Here is a 17,902-nt window from a genome sequence, read left to right on the forward strand (position 1 = left end):
ACAGCTCAGACCTGCTCTGTGTGCTGAACACCATGTTGCTGTCGGGTCTATTCTCAGCCGTTCTGTTTGGCACAGCCTCGTTTTCAAATAGGCTTACCTCCCATCCCCACGATCGACTCAGCAGGCTGCGGTCGTTAATTTCACATTTATTATTTTGTATAAATCTGTATCTGACGCTCCTCGCAGTGTTCCAGAAATCATTGAAAAGATATTTCTAATATTTCATTTGTAGTAATTATTGCCAGCTGACAAAGGAGTGAATCAGTGAATTTTCACACCAGATGACCCCTCATCCAAAAAAACAACATATTCATGAAAACAGGATGATTACAGCCGCTCCAAACCGTCAGATAATGTTGTCAGTTTCTGTTTTTCACGGCTTGGATCTTTGCTAAGTCGGCACTTGAATTAGTGAATTAGTTAATTAAATCTGCTGCGATGAAGTGATACTTCACCCGAAACTTTCAGCATCGCTGCTCATGTGTGAATTAGCAGCATCAGTATTCATCTGTACGAGAGCCATGAAACCTCAGTGAGGTTTGGAGTTAAGCTGCTGCTCCAGCAGGTGTGAAGAACAGCGAGGTGGATTTTAACTCTAATGTAGAGCTGCTCAGGTAGTCGTATTAAAATCATTCGTGTCTCTATGTGATCTCTAAATGCCAACAATTCTGACGTATTTTCATTTGGGATATGAACTGCATCGAAACAAGCGCTCCTACTCTCCCTAAAACAATAACGAGGCGTTCCACCAACAGACTATATATAAAAGTGTTCGTAGCTTCCAGCTCTTCAAAATGAGGCCTTTGCAGAAGTGCCTTAAGCTGCAATACCACCGAGTGCCACTAGAGGTTGGCTACAAAAAGCCTTCATGGACCCCCATTCAACTTCTCTCATGAAATACAAAGTAAATACAAATTTCACCACGAGTTATCTCAGTATCATTCGCTAAAGTCGCTCCTTCTTATTAGTTTTCTGACGGTCCATCTGAAAATAATCCCGTCATTAATTAGAAAATAAGCTTCAAAAAGACATGTTTTTGGGGTGTGTTTGATTGACTGTGGTGCAGTCAGGTTACAGCTATTGGTGGGCGGGGCTTCTTATCGTCGGGTTTCCAATCAGATGAGTCGGATCCACCGCTCGCTCCTCCCCCAGCCCGTTCAAATATGGTCACTTCCTGCTCCAAACCGCTCCGAACTAGCAAGATCGGGCTGAATTCTGCCCGCCCGCTGAGAACTGCATGCAGCTCGCAGAAACGCGCACAGCGACGAGGAAAACTACCTCAACCAACTGATCCTATAAATTCGGGCGTACAGTTGTCGAATATGTTGCAGCAGCAGTTCTTTCATTTGCTTTTTATAGTAAGCCAAGCACAGCTGGAGCTAATAAATTCAATTACGGTTACGTTTGTTCCGATGAGCTCACGAGGAAGCGCTGACATAATTAAAGTCATTACCTGCAGCTGTGTTTACCCTACTTTGACGTGTAAATAGCTTCTCTCGCTGTCGTCGGTGCATGAGGATACCGATAGTCCCAGTGCATTGTGGGACATTTTGTAAGTAGCTGAACTTAAAAAAAGACTCCCGGAGCTGATCTGTGTGCAGTTGCTGACACGACACACCACCAGCACTCCGCACGGCTGACATTCGGTCGTCCGTCCCTCGTCCCGCTCTCACTAATGTTCGTGGTATGAATTAGACATTAGGTATTACGCTGGAGCGCCGTGAGACTTCTACTTATTCCCGTTCTGCTCCGGCGGTCAGGCGATCGCTGCCTCCTGCTCTGCTCCGCGGCCTTTTCCTGCTGTGACCCGTTGATCCACGTGCTGCACCCCCAGCACCGCTCTTTAGTGGAGTTCAGTGGAAAATTTAGCCGGCGTGGCCTGTTAACGCTCCATTTTTAACACCGTGAGGTTCAGGCTCCAAAACCAGAGAAAAAAAACGACTTTGATCCGTCCGACCACCTCGACTTCCTCTGCGATTTGGATTTTTTTTTTTGCTCGAGGGTGGATCAAAAAGTTTCAAGACTGCTCCTGTGACATGTGAATGGTGCGCAACACCGTGACATGCACGGACCAAGAGGAAGCAATAACCTCCATGTGAATTCGTCCCTCAGGGTCCGACTGTCAACACCGACTTCTACTGTGACGTCCTGAGGCGTCTGAGGGCAGTTAGCGATGTTAGCTCTTTGTTAACTTGAGTGTAGCTGGTTTTTAGAATAACTAGCTCTTTGCTAGTTTTGGTTAGCTGTTTGTTAGCATTATTAGCAGTTTGCTGTCTTGAGTTTAGCTGGTTTTTAGCATAATAAGCTGTTTGTTAGCTGGTTGTTAACTTATGTTTAGTTTTTTTTTTTACATAATTAGCCGTTAGTTAGCATTGTTAGCATTAGTAGTAGTTCGTTAACTTGACTTTAGCTGGTTTTTAGCATAATTAGCTGGTTGTTAGTTTTGTTTGTTGTTTGTTAACTTGAGTTAATCTGTTGTTTTTTTTTTACTGTAATTAGCTGTTTGTTAGCTTTGTTAGCACGTTGTCAGACGGTCAACCCCGAGTTCTACTGTGACGGTAAACCACCTGAAATGTGGCGCCATGGCAACAGGGTTATGACAACACGCTTGCTCACAGCGTGTTAAAAAAAGGGCGAGTGGCTCCGCCCACCCGTACTCAGCGGATTTGTCTCCCTGCTGCTTCTTTCTGTTTTGAAATTTAGGAAATGAGTCCATCAGCTGCTCTGTGAGCCTCTTTTCTGCATTTTTTTGTTTGTTGTTGTTGACTTTTTGGTCGCTATAAATTCAATAGCCTACTATGAGATACAAGCAGGTAACTGATATAATTTCCACTGCACATCCTGGCTGTTTGAATATGAATAATGACACTGAATACATGAAAGGTAAAAAAAAAAAAAAAAAAAAGAATTTGAATTTGAAAGCATTTTCTTCATTGGATTTGTTTGGTAACCAACTAAAACATCATCTTGTGCATGCGAAAGCTCCTCCGGTCGTCCTCTGGTTCGTTTCCTCCTGCGTCCTCCTCACCTGTGAGGTGGCTGTTCTCTCTGTTGATGGTGACATTGATGTCTTCTGAACTCAGAGTGACTTCAGTCTCATCTGGGGGATCCAGAGACTTTTAATAGGAGCCCAGAGGGATCAAAAACTAGTTAGAGAGCGTTGCATGACAGCTCAACACGTCCACTGAAAAACCAGTGGTGCAGCAGTGACTGTGGGATTACAGTGTATTCACAGTGCGTCTCATTGGTGCAGCAGTCGTAAAGAACTACCTTCATCCATCAGAAGAACAGAGAGTCCTGATCTCAGCATCATGGACATGAGACTCTTGAGGATGCTTTCACACCCTTGTTTGGTCCGGATCGTTGGACTTTTTCAGTTTGTTCCGAACCCAAATATCAGCTGTAAAACAGTCCCTCCAAGATGCTGTGGATTTTTTTTTTTTTTTTTTTTTTTTTGACTGTTGCGATCAAAAATGTTTTATTTTGCGGCTGATTTTCAAAAAAAAAATTGCGATTTAATTAGCTGTTTAAAGTGAGGGTTTTTTTGCGTAAAATTGCAGGAATTCCAAATAATTGCAAGTCCAGAAAGAAAAATTTGATTTATTTTAAGCACCACCTGATAAAGGAATAAAGATGTAATCACTTACTTTGGTAATGATCGTGTTGCACGTCAAAATATTTTAGTTCCAATATTTTTTAATTAAATAAAAAAAAAATCTAAATGTTGTTAATGAATAAAAAAATTTAACAGAGCGAGTCTTGTTTGAAAATACCTTTATACCGTTAATACGGTAATAAGGGACTGATGGAAGGAGCCTCCAATGGAGGTCACAGATTTAAAGTCGAAGAAAAATAACGGCGTTTCCTCCTGAAAGATGCTTCTATTTAAAATCTCTGAGAGCCATCAGCCCTCCAACACTGGCTGTCATGTCTCTACCTGCACTCTCTATGCTCTCACTAAATCCACCATGGATGACTGCAGCTTGTCACACAGATACTTGACATCCCCAAGAACTTTTGATAACATTGCCAGAAGCCCGAATAAAAAAATCAAATCAAATCGGAGCGCGAGAGTCGGCTGGCGGCGGCCCGCCAGGAGCTCCTCCTTTCAGTCGCAATAAACATCCTGAAGGAGTCGCGTCCGTCGGATTGCAGCTGGCATTCAGCCTCACGTGGCCGCGCAGCGGCGCTCGGCTTCTCCAGGTCTTTTGGGCCGGACTCCGTGAGGATCATGTGAACTCTGTCGGGATGAACACGGGGAGCCTCGGGAAACAGCAGCAGAGTGGGCGCGTCCCGTTTCTGCTTCGATTTGTCCGATTATTCTGATGCCGTATGATTTTGTTTGTTTCCTGGAAGAAAAAACTAAATTGTGCTCTCTGTGTGTCTGTGCCATGTTTGTATTCACCACTAGGGGCAATGAAGTTAGAAATGTTTCCAGTCGCCATGAAGAAGCTGCTTTTCTGGATATTTTTTATGTTAAAAACGTATAATATGGCTGATAACAAATTATATAAAAGCAGTGTTGTTCACCACCAATCTGCAGGTACTCTCAGTGGAGCGTTTTAGGATCTTTCAGCTCATTGTTTTGGTGTGATGTTCCGGAGGGGTCAAAAAAGCGTTCACAGTTTAAGTGATATGAAAAAAGAATATCTATCTGGTACAACAAACTTTGTTTTCTTTGTTTTAACCACCACAATCTTTTTTTAACTTTTTATTGTAAATACGTGTCAACCAGCAGTGATGTCACCCGTTGGTTTGTGAACGTTATGAAGCCTCCAGTTCAGATTCTGTCCGTCATCATCTTTGCTAGTTCGGAGCGGTTTGGAGCAGGAAGTGACCATATTTGGACGAGCTGGGGGAGGAGCGAGCGGTGGACCTGAGTGATCTGATTGGAAACCCGACGATACTGTGTCCCGCCCACCGATAGCTGTAACCTGACTGCACCACAGGCCTGTCAATCAAACAGACACGCCCCCAAAAACACATTTTTGAAGCTTATTTTCTAATTAATGACGGGATTATTTTCAGATGGACCTCCAGAAAACTAATAAAACGGAGCGACTGTAGGTAACAATACGAGACAACTCGTGGAAAATATTTATTGACTTTGTATTTCATGAGAGAAGTTTAATGGGAGTCTATGGAGCCGGAGGCTTTTTGGAGCCGACCTCTAGTGGCACCCGGTGGTATTGCATCTTAAGGCACTTCTGCATCGTCTTCACTCTTCAGACCGGAAGACTACGTGATGGCTATTCAGTTTGAAGAGGTTTGTGTCTCAGTTTCCCCCCTGTATATCCTCTTACTGTCGTGCCTGTAAGTGTGTGGGGGTGGGGGTGCGGAGAGGACTTCTGACCTAAGCATGACTAAGATCCTGGTTGTTGCCCTGGTTTGTTAATCACTGTTGCAGCTCTCACCAGCGACACACATTATTTCACACGTCTCACACGACCGGTCCCCACTGTGGGTGTCTCTTTGAACGATCCGCCACGAGACACAAGCAGTCACGATCCGTTAGACGGACGAACAGCCGGCGCTCCACGCTCTCAGTGTGAGTGGGTGACCTTCCTCCGAGGGAGGGACGACCCTCATTTGGGCCATTCTCTGGCTGACAGTGAAGCGCTGAGCGGATCGTAGGTTGTGCTTCTCCGTCGGTTGCTCTCTCCCTTCATTATTAAACCAACAGTCACCTCAAAATTAACACGCTACATCCTCACCACAGACTGTATATAAAAGTGTTCGTAGCGTCCGCGTCTGAAAAATTAGGCCGATGCAGAAGTGCCTTAAACTGCAATACCACCGATTGCCACTAGAGGTTGGCCCCGAAAAGCCTCCGTCTCCGTAGACTCCCATTCAACTTCTCTCATGAAATCATAAGTCATTGAATGTTTTCCACCAGTTATCTCGGTGTTGTTAGCTAAAGTCCTCCTTCTTATTAGTTTTCTGGCGGTCCATCTGAAAATAATCCTGTCATTAATTAGAAAATAAACTTCAAAAAGGTGTGTTTTTGGGGGCGTGTCTATTTGATTGACAGGCCTGTGGTGCAGTCAGGTTATAGCTATCGGTGGGCGGGACGTAGTATCGTCGGGTTTCCAATCAGATCACTCAGATCCACCGCTCGCTCCTCCCCCAGCTCGTCCAAATATGGTCACTTCCTGCTCCAAACCTCTCCGAACTAGCAAAGATGATGACGGACAGAATCTGAACTGGAGGCTTCATAACGGACGTTCACAAACCAACGGGTGACGTCACTGCTGGTTGATCCTCACACAGGTAGGTTCGTACGCTCCATCCGGGAGGTTTTGAATAACCTTTATCACGTAGCTGCGGGCTGTGTGCGGTTGTCATCAGCGGTCTCGTTGCCCCCCAGCATCCTGCGAGCGTCTAAATCAGGAGGACGGTGCGTTTGTAGGTGGAGCCGAGCGCAGCCGGAGATCCTCGGCGGCCTCACACCGCCCCGACCTGTCAGCACGGATCCTCCTGAAGTGGAGCAGCATTAATTTTATTTGCCACACCGCCGAGGAGTTTACTGCAAACCATGTTGACACGAAGGAAAAACATCTCAACCTGCAGTGATGTTTTGTCTGTTTCATTAGCGAGGCCCAAGGAGGGATGTTAAAATAAGCTCTGCATCTTTCAGCAGACAGTAAGCAAAACGGGGAAAAGAGTTTCTTGTCGTCGGTCTGCTCACTCTCGGGCTGTCAAATCTGCTTTAAAGCAGAAGAGGCACTTTCAGCTCTTCTTCCTTGAATTAAGCTATTTTTTTTTCTACGAGTGTCTAAATGGGGCTGTGATTTAAGAGTCTTCTTCATCCATGCTGACCTGTCTGAGAGAATTAAGGCCTGGCCCGATCAGCCGGCTCCCCGGGGGCTGCAGCAGTTAACTATCAGCGCACTGGTTAGAAACAGACATCACAGATGGGCCTCATATGGAGCCGTATGTGATCGTATACGTTAGTAGGTCGTCACGGTACATATGTTATAGCGAGGTCAGCGAGAGGTCACGTAAACAAATGAGGTGAAGTGATCGCAATTATTACGGAGCAGGAGGTTTTAATTGTACATGTGATGTCCTGGCTCAGAAACTGTCAATCTGGCAGTAAGAACAGGGTTTATCAGTAACGAGGAGGTCACATGACCCACACGGAGGGTTCTCATTGGTTTGTTGAGGTTACCCAGAGCTCCCAGACACCATCACACGACCAACCTGGTGTCACACTAGAGCATGTAATACAGCTGTCGCTCCACTAGAGGGCAGCGTGTCAGCGTGACGGCCAGCTTGAAAAGTAGACGCACATCACATGACACTGTCACATGACACAGGTTGTAGTTCCGGTGCCTCACCAGAACCACGTGTTTTATCTTTCTTAATTGTAACTGCGTTTTTTTTTTGCTCTTCCGTGAGGCAAAACAGTGACATTGACATGCTGCCCTCTAGTGGACCTAGTCATGTTCAAAAAAAAAAACAACACGTGGTTACGTTTTAGAAAAGCTGTCTTTAAAAAAAAAAAATAATCCTTTTTTTTTTTTTTTTTTTTAATCCTTGTCTCCTGGGTGGAAGTCCTCCGTCACCTGACCTTCTAATTCATTCGTGCATGTGTGTTTTCACGGGATCCTCTGGTGGCCTGAAAGGGGTATTACAGGCATTGTGCTGTCGTCGGCTGCTCCATATGATGATCCGGGTTTCCCGGGCGTCTGGAGGGCTCATGTGCTATCGTAGCAGTGGATGGTTATTTGACTTAAAAAAAAAAATCTGCTTTTATCATCACAATATTTATTAATTATTTATTATTATTTTGTCTGCGATAAAAATAATAATCATTGCCAGTCGTGGGTAAACAAAGCTGTTGTTGAAGCTGGTGCTGCACATCAGTGTTATAATGGTACAGAAAACCCTGAAACACAGAAATAGCTCTATTTCAATGAGCTGTCTCAAAGGTTCTGATTATAAATGGATAAATAATCTGTAACTACTCCCAACATGTCGGTTGGAGAACTCTTTCACTACTTCAAAGCCTTGTGAAAGCTGACCCACCGGTCTAATTCATACAGTTGAATTAATTATTTGAGCTGATTGATGGTTGGGACGAGGAGGACAAACCAGATCAATGACAGGTCGCAATGGATTTCACAGGAGAGAGTTCTGTCAGTCCTCTCAGAGCTCCCGTCCTTCAGCTCGTCAGCTGAGGACCAAATGAGGCCAAACAGACACAAACAGGACGATCTGTGTTTTCAACACTGAATGAAGACACGCAGACAAAAAAAAACCACGTCTTTTTTAAGCTTATTTTCTAATTAATGACACGTTTATTTTCAGATGGACTGCCAGAAAACTAATCAGAAGGAGTGACTTTAGCTAACAACATTGAAATAGCTGGTGGAAAACATTTATTGACTTTATATTTCACGAGAGAAGTTGAATGGGAGTCTATGGAGCCGGAGGCTTCTTGGGGCCGACCTCCAGTGGCACTCGGTGGTATTGCAGCTTGAGACACTTAAATCACTTCACTTCACTACGTCCACTCTCAAGTCTGCTGGCTCAGATCAGATCGTCTGAACGCTGCTTCAATGGAAGGAAAGAAACTCGAGGAGATCTGACGTCTGTACAGAAGATGATCAATGAGTCTGATCAGCTGCAGTTTGATTGAAACAGAATATAAAATAGTTATTCTTCAGTGTTCAGTTGGAGCGTCTGCTGTTTATGTCTGATTATTTACTGACTGAACTTTGTCCTCTGTGTACAAGAGCGCGTGCCAGGTGGGGATCATATTTCAGGAAGGTCTCCGTGGCACCGCCCACGTCCTCCCTGCTCACCGAAGGAAAAAGAACCTCCACCTCTCAGTTGCGTGTCGTCCTGATGAGCGTCTCCCTCCTCGATGGACTCTCAATCTAAATCAGGGAAGGTTTATCTGCAGCCACATAAACCAGGCAGAGTGAGTACACACACACACACACACACACACACACACACACACACACACACACACATATACACACACACACACACACACGCACACACACACACACACACACACCGTCACTGCTGCGAGTGTCCCTGTTTAGTGTCCTGAGTGTAGAAATAAAGATCATCAGAGAATTTTTAGTTTCACTCAGACCGACAGAGAGAAAATATTTGAGCTGCTCCAACTGCTGGTAGATGAGACTTCAGGAATCCAAATGAACAAGTTGAAACACAGCAGAGTCTGCACACATTCCTGCAGACACACACACACACTGCACACACACAGTACACACACACACTCATATCAGAAAAGAAAATGACTGATTATTAATCATCAACCTGCTGTACGTGTCACTGGTTAACAAACACTTCATGCAAAAGTTTTTTTTTATTAGAATTCTTTTTTTGTGTCCACATGTATGCAGATGTTTTATAGACAGATGTTACTGAAGCCAATACAGGTGAAAATGAACTAACTCTGTTTATATTTTTCAGTCCATTCAGGAGTTTTTTTGCGACTGATTTTTTCAAAAACTGTGATGGAATTTGTGGAGTTTAAAGAGAGGGTTTTTTGTGGTAAAATTGCAGGAATAAAAAAAACAACAACTGGAAGTCGAGTTTTTTGTTTTCCCACCTCCCTGATAAAGAGTAATATGTGGTAACTTCCTGTGATAATAATCCTGCTGCACATCACAGAAATATTTGCCTTGTAATCTGTTTTTCTTTCTGTGTTGAACTTTGAGAACAATCACGGGGCTCAAAGCAACATTACAAGCTGCTGCAAATATTGTGGCGATCGATTGAATTTGTGTTTTTTTAAAAGCAACACTTAAAAAAAAAAAAAAATCCCAGAATTGCATTCCCTTTTTTATTTTGTATATGTGTGTGTGTAGGAGGGGAGATTGTGGGGTGGGGTTGTCCTTCCTGTACCTGCATGAAGCAGGATGTGACTAATGTTTGCCTCCCTGTAACACCGTCGCTGTGTGAAACTTCACCAGTTCCAGGGTGGGGTGGGGCGTGTTCAGGGGTCAAAGGTAACTTCCTGTTTGTGACCTGTGGTCTGGTTCTGTCTGTGTCTCCGGTCAGAAATGGAAGCCGGTCTGGTTGTCTCTGTTCCCCTCCAGCAGCAGCGCGGCGGGCCGGCTGGAGATCCAGTACGCGGGAGGTAAGCCTGTCTCTCTGTGGGGTTCGAAGGTCAGAGCGGCCCTGGTTTTATTGTGGCGGTGGTTGTTTGTGTTGGTGACTCTGCGGTGACCTCAGTCCGACTCGAGGAACAGGGAGTCGCTCGGAGCTGCTTGGCTCTGCGAGGACTGCGGGAAGTGTCAGCTAGATGCCATCAGACAGCGAGCGGCGAGGAAGCAGAGGGAGGCGGCTGGACTCGGTCCAACATCTCTCCTCCTCTCAGCTGTAGCCGTCTGAAACAGAGCGCGCGCACACACACACACACACACACACACACACACACACACACACACACACACACACACGGCTCTGTAACCGGGTCACAACCTACTGAGGAGCATCTCAGGGTCTCTGACAACAAATCAGCTCCTAAAACTGACATTTATCTGTTTTATTGACCTTCAGCCTGAGAGGACAGGTTTTAAACCTCTCAGTAGCAGTTCAAAGTCCGTCTGTGTCTCCATCAGCAAGTCAGAAAGACTTCGATGACTCTGTGACTCTGCTGTTCCTGAACCTGCTTTAAAAACCTCTCAGCTGCAGCTCTGCATCATCTGAAGCTGCAGCAGATCATTTTGTCAGTGAGTCTTCATCAGGTCTTTGAAGCCTCCTCACTCTGACTGAATCTCCGTCTGCTTCCTGTTTCTTTAACTTTGTTGGCTCCTTGTGTTTTTTCTGATAGAAACGTCCAAAATTATAAACACAAAACGCCCCAAATTATCCTCAAAGGCAGGAACCTGAACACAGCACAGACGACTTCCCTCTGAAGTGTCATCTGGATCTCTAAAAACATCCTGAAGGAGAAGAACAAAACATTTTTGGTGGTTATGAACCAGTAATAGAAGTTTCTCTAAGGGTTTTTGGGAATGATGATGATGATGATGCTTAGGAGAGGAAGATCTGTCACAAATGAACAATGGATACGTTGCTGATGTTAAAACTCCATTTCTGAATTCACAGCGAACATCCGAACGTCTCTCCGAGGAGCATCATCAGTGCTCCTCGCAACCCGAGAGTCATGGAGGTGTGTGTGTGTGTGTGTGTGTGTGTGTGTGTGTGTGTGTGTGTGTGTGTGTGTGTGTGTGTGTGTGTGTGTGTGTGTGTGTGTGTGACACAGTGTTACTAAAACTCAGCATCTTCTCAATGTCTCGGTCTGACCTCACATGCAGGAGTGACCGCGGCTCGTTTTACATGAAGTGAACATGATAAATAATCCAGAGGACATAAAAGTGACAGGAAGTGCAGCTCCAGGATGAAAACAGGAGCTGAGCAGAGTCACATGAGTCAGTCATCAGAGGAGGAGGTGGAGAGCAGGTCCACTCAGGAGAAGGCGGCCGTCTTCTCCTCACTGTATGTATGTGTGTGTGTGTGTGTGTGTGTGTGTGTGTGTGTGTGTGTGTGTGTGTGTGTGTGTGTGTGTGTGTGTGTGTGTGAGACAGACTGTACTGACCTGAAAGTGTCTCGGCAGCGAGTCTACTGGACTCTTCGTCACTTCATGACGAGGAGGGAACTTCCTCCCTCAGACGGAGAGACTCTTTAAGGGAGAGAGACGACTCGTCTCACCGACTGTTTCCAGGAAATTTGAGATTTCATGAATAAAAATAAAACAAATCTGGGACTGAGAATACTTTATTCATACTGAATATCTGACTTGACATGTTTTCTGAAGAGCACCCACCAAACATCAACTGACCGTCTTTAAACAACACCTGCTGCAGACATGAGTGTGAAACTGCTGCCCTCTAGTGTTTGTTCCTGTTTTCACATGTTGGTGGAGTTTTGTTCTTTTTCATTTCCACCTCCTGGTTTAGTTCTCAGCATGTTGTTCTCCTGACTTGGAGGATTCCTGGAGAAGCAGTAAGACGCTGACTGGTATCCGACAGGTGACGGAGGCTCAGCGGGTCACTGAGCTCCAACCAAGCGGCAACCAGCAGTGACGTCACCCGCTGGTTTGTGAACGTTACGAAGCCTCCAGTTCAGATTCTGTCCGTCGCCATCTTGCTAGTTCGGAGCGGTTTGGAGCAGGAAGTGACCATATTTGGACAAGCTGGGGGAGGAGCGAGCGGTGGATCTGACTGATCTGATTGGAAACCCGATGATACTACTTCCTGCCACAGGCCTGTCAATGAAACAGACACGCCCCCCCAAAAACACATGTTTCTGAAGCTTATTTTGTAATTAATAACAGGATTATTTTCAGATGGACCGCCAGAAAACTAATAAGAAGGAGTGACTTTTGAAATTTTTTGACTTTATATTTTATGAGAAGTTGAATGGGAGTCTATGGAGCCGGAGGCTTTTTGAGCCAACCTCTAGTGGCACTCGGTGGTATTGCAACTCAAGGCACTTCTTCATCGGCATCATTTTTCCGACCCAGCAGTTCCGAACACTTTTATATACAGTCTATGATCCAAAATGACAGACTTTTATCTCAGAGCTCCTTTAAAGCTTCTTGATGTAATGCTGAGGTTCTCTTTGTGGCTACATTCAGACAAAATGCCCCGAGCACCTCCACCTTACAGGAAGTTTGTCACAATGCAACCACTGCAGAAGGAACGTTTACTGACTGAGCTCCATGTTTCTCTTCAGTGTGGAGCCTGAACTCCTCACTTATTTCATTTCAATGAAATCATCTGCACAAGTGTTTTCCAGAACCTGCTGAGTCAGCTGTAACCGTCTGTCTGTGCCTGTTTGCATCTTGGATCCTCCAGGAGGCGCTGCAGGAGGGGACACCAGGCGACACCACCAGCCTCACGGGGACAGGAAGCTGAAGGTGGTGCGACTGTGCGAGCTGATCAGCGTCCTCCGCCTGCCCCCTAACGCCGAGGCGTGCCCCACGGTCAGCCTCTCTGCTGCTCTTCTGGTGTTCCCCGTGTGTCCGTTAAAAGAATTGCTTCACGCTGTTGGTTGTGCTGTTTGCAGGAGAACATGTCAGCATTCTGTGTGGAGACTCAGGACAGGACGATGGTGTTCGCTGCTGTCAAAGACGAGTGCTTGGACTGGGTGGACAAACTGTGTCACAGCACCTTCCAGGTGAGAGCACAACAGTGATGTCATAAAGCATCTTTATGGTCACTTTAATTATGAGTTTGTACAACATGTTAGCAAAAAAGTTAGGACGCTGTGTAAAATGGAAATAAAGACACAATTCGATGATTCACAAATAATGTAAACTCATTTAATTTACAATAGACCAAAGATAACATATCAAATGTTGAAACTGACAAATTGTATTATTTTATGAAAAACATTTGATTTGAATTTGATGCCACCAACGTGTTTCTGAAAAATTGTGCCAGGGTCAATAAAAGACTGGAAAAGTTGTGTTACCCTAAAAAAAAAAAAAACACCTGGTGGAACATCTCACAACTAATTAGGTTACCTGGCAACAGATCAGTAACATGATTGGATATAAAAAGAGCATTTTAGAGAGGCAGAGTCTCAGCTGTGAAGATGGGGAGAGGTTCATCACTTTCAAAACCCCAGCATGTAGTCACCTCAGTTCCCAAACATTTACAGAGTGTTGTTAAAAGAAGAGGGGATGCAAAACAGTGGTAAACATGGCCCCGTCCTAACTTTTGAAAAGTGTTGCTGCCTTCAAATTCAGACAGAGCATATATTTGCTTGATATCCTCTAACTGGTGTATGAAATCCTTTTGGTCCTTTCTACTCTGTGTCTCCGTCAGAGAGGAGGTGGCTCGGCCTCCAGTCAGCTTCATATGGAGGAGAACCAGATATACGCCTCCGCAGATGAAGGTAACCTTTTTATATGTTTGAGATCTGTGTTTTCTTCTGTTCAGGTTCCTCCTTTATCTCAATATCATCAGATCTGCTCTTCTGAATGCATTTCTTACCCATTTTTCAATTCCTTCGTTGGCACATTGTGAACCTCCGAACCCCCACAAAATTCCACCATTTATCAACAAATTGTAAAAATTACATTTCTTTCAAATGTCTGTCAGAAAAAAGAACCAAATCTGAGTTTAAGACAGTGATATTTGCTGGAAATCTCATTAGTCTACATGTGTCATTTAAAATGTGCACGTGAGGAAATCACTGCATGGGCTCAGGAACACTTCTGAAAAACATTGTCTGTAAACACAGTTCGTCGATGCATCCACAAATACAGGGTAAGAATGGGACTACATTTCACTTTCAAAACGTCAGTGAGTCCTCCATCCTGAACCACCGTGCAAGATGACGTGTTAAAAATCCCTCTAAAGTTCAGGACCTCTTTGGGTGTTAACTCCTGAATCTCTTCGGGCACTTTTGTTGTAAACTGATGTCAAAACTCTTAACTTGAAATGATCGAAACGCGTTCTGTTTTATTTAAATCGTAATTAATAAAAGGATTTCTTGTGGTCCTTTTCAGCCCCGGATTTCTGGGTTGTGATTCAGAGGTCTGATGCAGCGGCTCGTTGCGGCCTGCAGGGGTCGTACTGGCTGCAGGTGGGACAAGAGGCGCTGGTGCTGAGAGAACCACTGAAGAAGAACACTGTTAGAGAATGGCCGTACGAACTGCTGAGACGATACGGAAAAGATAAGGTATCTCAAACAAACAGCTCTCTTTAGAGTTTCACGAGGTCAGAAATCTGACAGTAATGTTTGCGTTGGATGGTTTTATATCTTCTCACCTCTCCTGTCTTCCAGCTGGCGTTAACCATCGAAGCCGGCAGACGCTGCGACTCGGGTCCCGGGACCTTCATCTTTGAGACACAGCAGGTTGAGACAATATTCTCCCTGATTCAGAGCACCATCAGACGGAAGACTTCAGGCAACCAGAACCAAGACGGGGAGAAAGTTATGGTGCCCAACATACGGGCTCATTCTCCCCTCCCCAAGATTCCAGACCTGACCAGCATGGCCGCCATCCTGGAGGACAAACTGAGGACGCAGGTGAGGAGACCGCCGACGCCAGAGGACGGCGCTGAGGTTCAGCAGGGTCCGGTCAGTCCGTCAGAGTGTGCTGCAGCGCCGCCAGCTCCTATCACCCTCATGCCGCTCCCATTGGTCCCCACACACGACGGCCCGTCTGCAGGTCATCATGGAGGCCAATCAGACGCCGTCTACGCCGACCCAGCCGACTGCCTCAAGCCGGTACTGAAACCCCAACCGAGCACCGCTCAGTACGTCGACCCGGCCAGCGTTCTTCCTCTCATACCCCCGAGTTCAAGAGAACCGGTGACTCCTCCGCCTCCCGCCTCCTCCGCTGCAACTTGCTGCCCGGATCCGGTCTACTCCGAGGTGTACGACAGCATCGGCACGGACCGGAACCGGACCGCCCCCCTGACCAAAGGAGAAACAAAGAGTTCTGCAGATGGTGAACCCATCTACACCGAACCCGTGAGCCACAAAGAGAGAGAGTCTCAAACAAGTGAAACCAAACCCGACCCGTTCACCCACCTCTACGCTCGGGTCCACAAGACGGCGCCACCGTCTGGTCCCTCTTCATCTCCCAACACCTCCTCCTCCACCTCTGCTGCCTCCGCCAGCGGGACCACAACAGATGAATCTCTCGATGACATCATCTATGAAAACTTGGGCGTCATTTAACTCCACTGTTTGTGTCGCCGGACGTCGTCTGCTGTTTAACACGACATGCTCGCATTTCTCCTGCATGAATGTTTTCTCTTAAATCTTTTTGCATTTTTGTTATTGTTTCTAAAAGAAAGCACTATCATCCATTCAGATGCTGATATGTTAAACACAAAACAGCATGGGGCACGGTCCGAGTTCAGCTGCATGTTACATACGAACCAAAATTACAGCGAGTTTTCCTGAACGCAGCAGGAGGAAGCAACAACCTTCCTGAGGAAGTTTTCAGCACCTGAGTTCCCCACATTTTTGTGACAACTGGAACAGTATTAACTTCTCAAAGATGACATAATGCATCGATTATAATTGAATATTGACTCTGGTGGAACTTGAACCCATAACCTTTGATTCGCTTCTTTGGCATTTAACCAGAAGTCCAATGCGCTGGCCATTGCACCACAGAGCCACGTGCCTGCTGGAGAAGCCTGTTGCCATGGCGCCACAGTTCAGGGTGGTGTGTGTCCTCATGGTTTCAAAAGAACTGAAACAAAGTGACAGAGGGGGAAGAAGAGCACACTAAATACGGCAGGGAGGGAAGGTCAACGAGGGACAGGTGAAACTAATCAATAACTAATTAGTCGTGTGTCACTACAGAAGATAAAACAGCTGTTTTTGTTATTTTGTGTTCTATACATTTTTTTGAAAATATATATCTATATTTTTCATTTGTATGAACAAACTTAATTTTTTTTGAGCAGGCTAAAATGTTGATGTGTTTTTTTCCACAGCTGTATATACAGCATCAAAAATAAGTGTTTTTAAAAAAAATATTTTAGATAATAATATAAAATGTTATCATCACTGTGGATATTGTTTGTCTAAATCATCTTACACACACTAAATATTTTCTGACAAACTGCTTTTACATGAATTCCAGAAGGTGTCGTCTCAAAATTTTAAGGCATCTTGTGTACATTTCTGACACCGGCTACTGTGTAGAAAGAGAACGGGTTGAAACCCACAAGTTTCGTGACGTACGTCGTCTTTTCAAGACGTCCCGTCATCTTTCTGCTTCCATCCTTCGAGTCTCGTCTTCCATTTGATTTCCCTCCTTGTCTGTAGACTCTAAATCCAGTTCTAACATATAAAACACACAGGTTACTAAAACCTGGTGTCATTTAGAGGTGCAGTAACATGTTGCTTCCACAAGGGGGCGCAGTACATTATGTCTACATCTGAGGCGGTAGAAAGTTCTCCCTCCAGTCCTTGTCGAACTCTGCTGAGAACTGACTTGTGCATTTGTTGGTATAAAACGTCACAGACTCGTGCTAAAAATGTTTAACGTTACCGCTGATCAGCAGTTTTGTCCGACGTCCGTCTGTGAGCGTGACGGAGGCGGCTTCTGACGACGGGAAACCGGCGAGTTAAAGGCCGTTTTCTTTGTTAGCATAGCGAGAAACCGTACTCTACATTAAAAAAATGAAACAGTCAGGGCTATAAAGATGTTTTTTTTTTTTTTTTTTAATGTTTCCAACCTACTTTGGAGCAGATGGTGTCATTTTTATTAATGATCTCAAAGACCTTTAATGCTAATAGCTACTTAACACTAACCACAAAGTCTCATAGCTTACGAGTGCTAATCGTTACTGCTGAAGTCTAGCTAACACTAATAGTTATATTTAGAAATTCATCCGACAGTTGAAATATTATAACTGGCATTGATTTTAGCGATATTCTAAATAAAAACACAAGTTAAAGTGTCATATTAGAAACTGAGAACAGAATAATACCAACTGGGAGACTGAAGAGGGATCAAAATAAACCTGACAGCGTGTCTTTGGATCATTTTATAAACTAATTTATCTCTGCTGGTTTTCTAATAATTTGTTTTTTACTTCTAGTTTACATTGAAGTATACATGATTTGTTTCCCTCCCAAAAGGGGGCGGGGCCGTGTTGCAAGCCAAAGTTCCTGGACGTGCTGGTCTGATTGTACTGTGTTTCATTGTTTTAGTTTTTTTCTTTATAAAATAGCAGTGAGTGAATGTGTACAACAGTAAATGGAGCTGTTCAGTCACATGATTTCCTTGTATTTGCAGCTCCACGGTGTTCAGAGCAACCTCAGATCAGAGTTTCCCTGAGCTGCGATGTTCAGGTAAGACACACTCATTCATAACTGTGAGTAAATATTATTACTCGTGTGAAACTAGAATCTGGAGTGAATCATGAAC

The 17,902-nt window shown here is 44.9% G+C and overlaps 1 protein-coding gene across 1 annotated transcript; it reads left to right on the forward strand.

Annotated features, from left to right (window-relative positions):
• The first annotated feature begins 8,862 nt into the window (after positions 1-8,862).
• On the forward strand, positions 8,863-17,181 carry dok1a (docking protein 1a). Its single transcript, XM_069167761.1, has 7 exons — positions 8,863-8,929; positions 10,045-10,123; positions 12,849-12,976; positions 13,060-13,170; positions 13,824-13,893; positions 14,510-14,682; positions 14,788-17,181. The coding sequence occupies exons 1-7, from the start codon at positions 8,873-8,875 to the stop codon at positions 15,688-15,690; spliced, it is 1,521 nt and encodes a 506-aa protein (XP_069023862.1). The 5' UTR covers positions 8,863-8,872; the 3' UTR covers positions 15,691-17,181.
• Positions 17,182-17,902: the final 721 nt, after the last annotated feature.

The sequence above is a fragment of the Embiotoca jacksoni genome, unplaced genomic scaffold, assembly GCF_022577435.1.
Source record: "Embiotoca jacksoni isolate LCO1_2020_lvr unplaced genomic scaffold, fEmbJac1.0.p SCAF_4, whole genome shotgun sequence".
Classification (NCBI taxonomy): Eukaryota; Metazoa; Chordata; class Actinopteri; family Embiotocidae; genus Embiotoca; species Embiotoca jacksoni.

What these genes read in the sequence shown, in the direction of transcription:
- dok1a (XM_069167761.1), top strand. Translation starts at nt 8,873, where the DNA reads ATGGACTCTCAATCTAAATCAGGGAAGGTTTATCTGCAGCCACATAAA. An exon ending in GGAGATCCAGTACGCGGGAG is followed by an intron (nt 10,124 to 12,848) that starts GTAAGCCTGTCT and finishes TGGATCCTCCAG; the next exon opens with GAGGCGCTGCAGGAGGGGAC. An exon ending in TGTGTCACAGCACCTTCCAG is followed by an intron (nt 13,171 to 13,823) that starts GTGAGAGCACAA and finishes TGTCTCCGTCAG; the next exon opens with AGAGGAGGTGGCTCGGCCTC.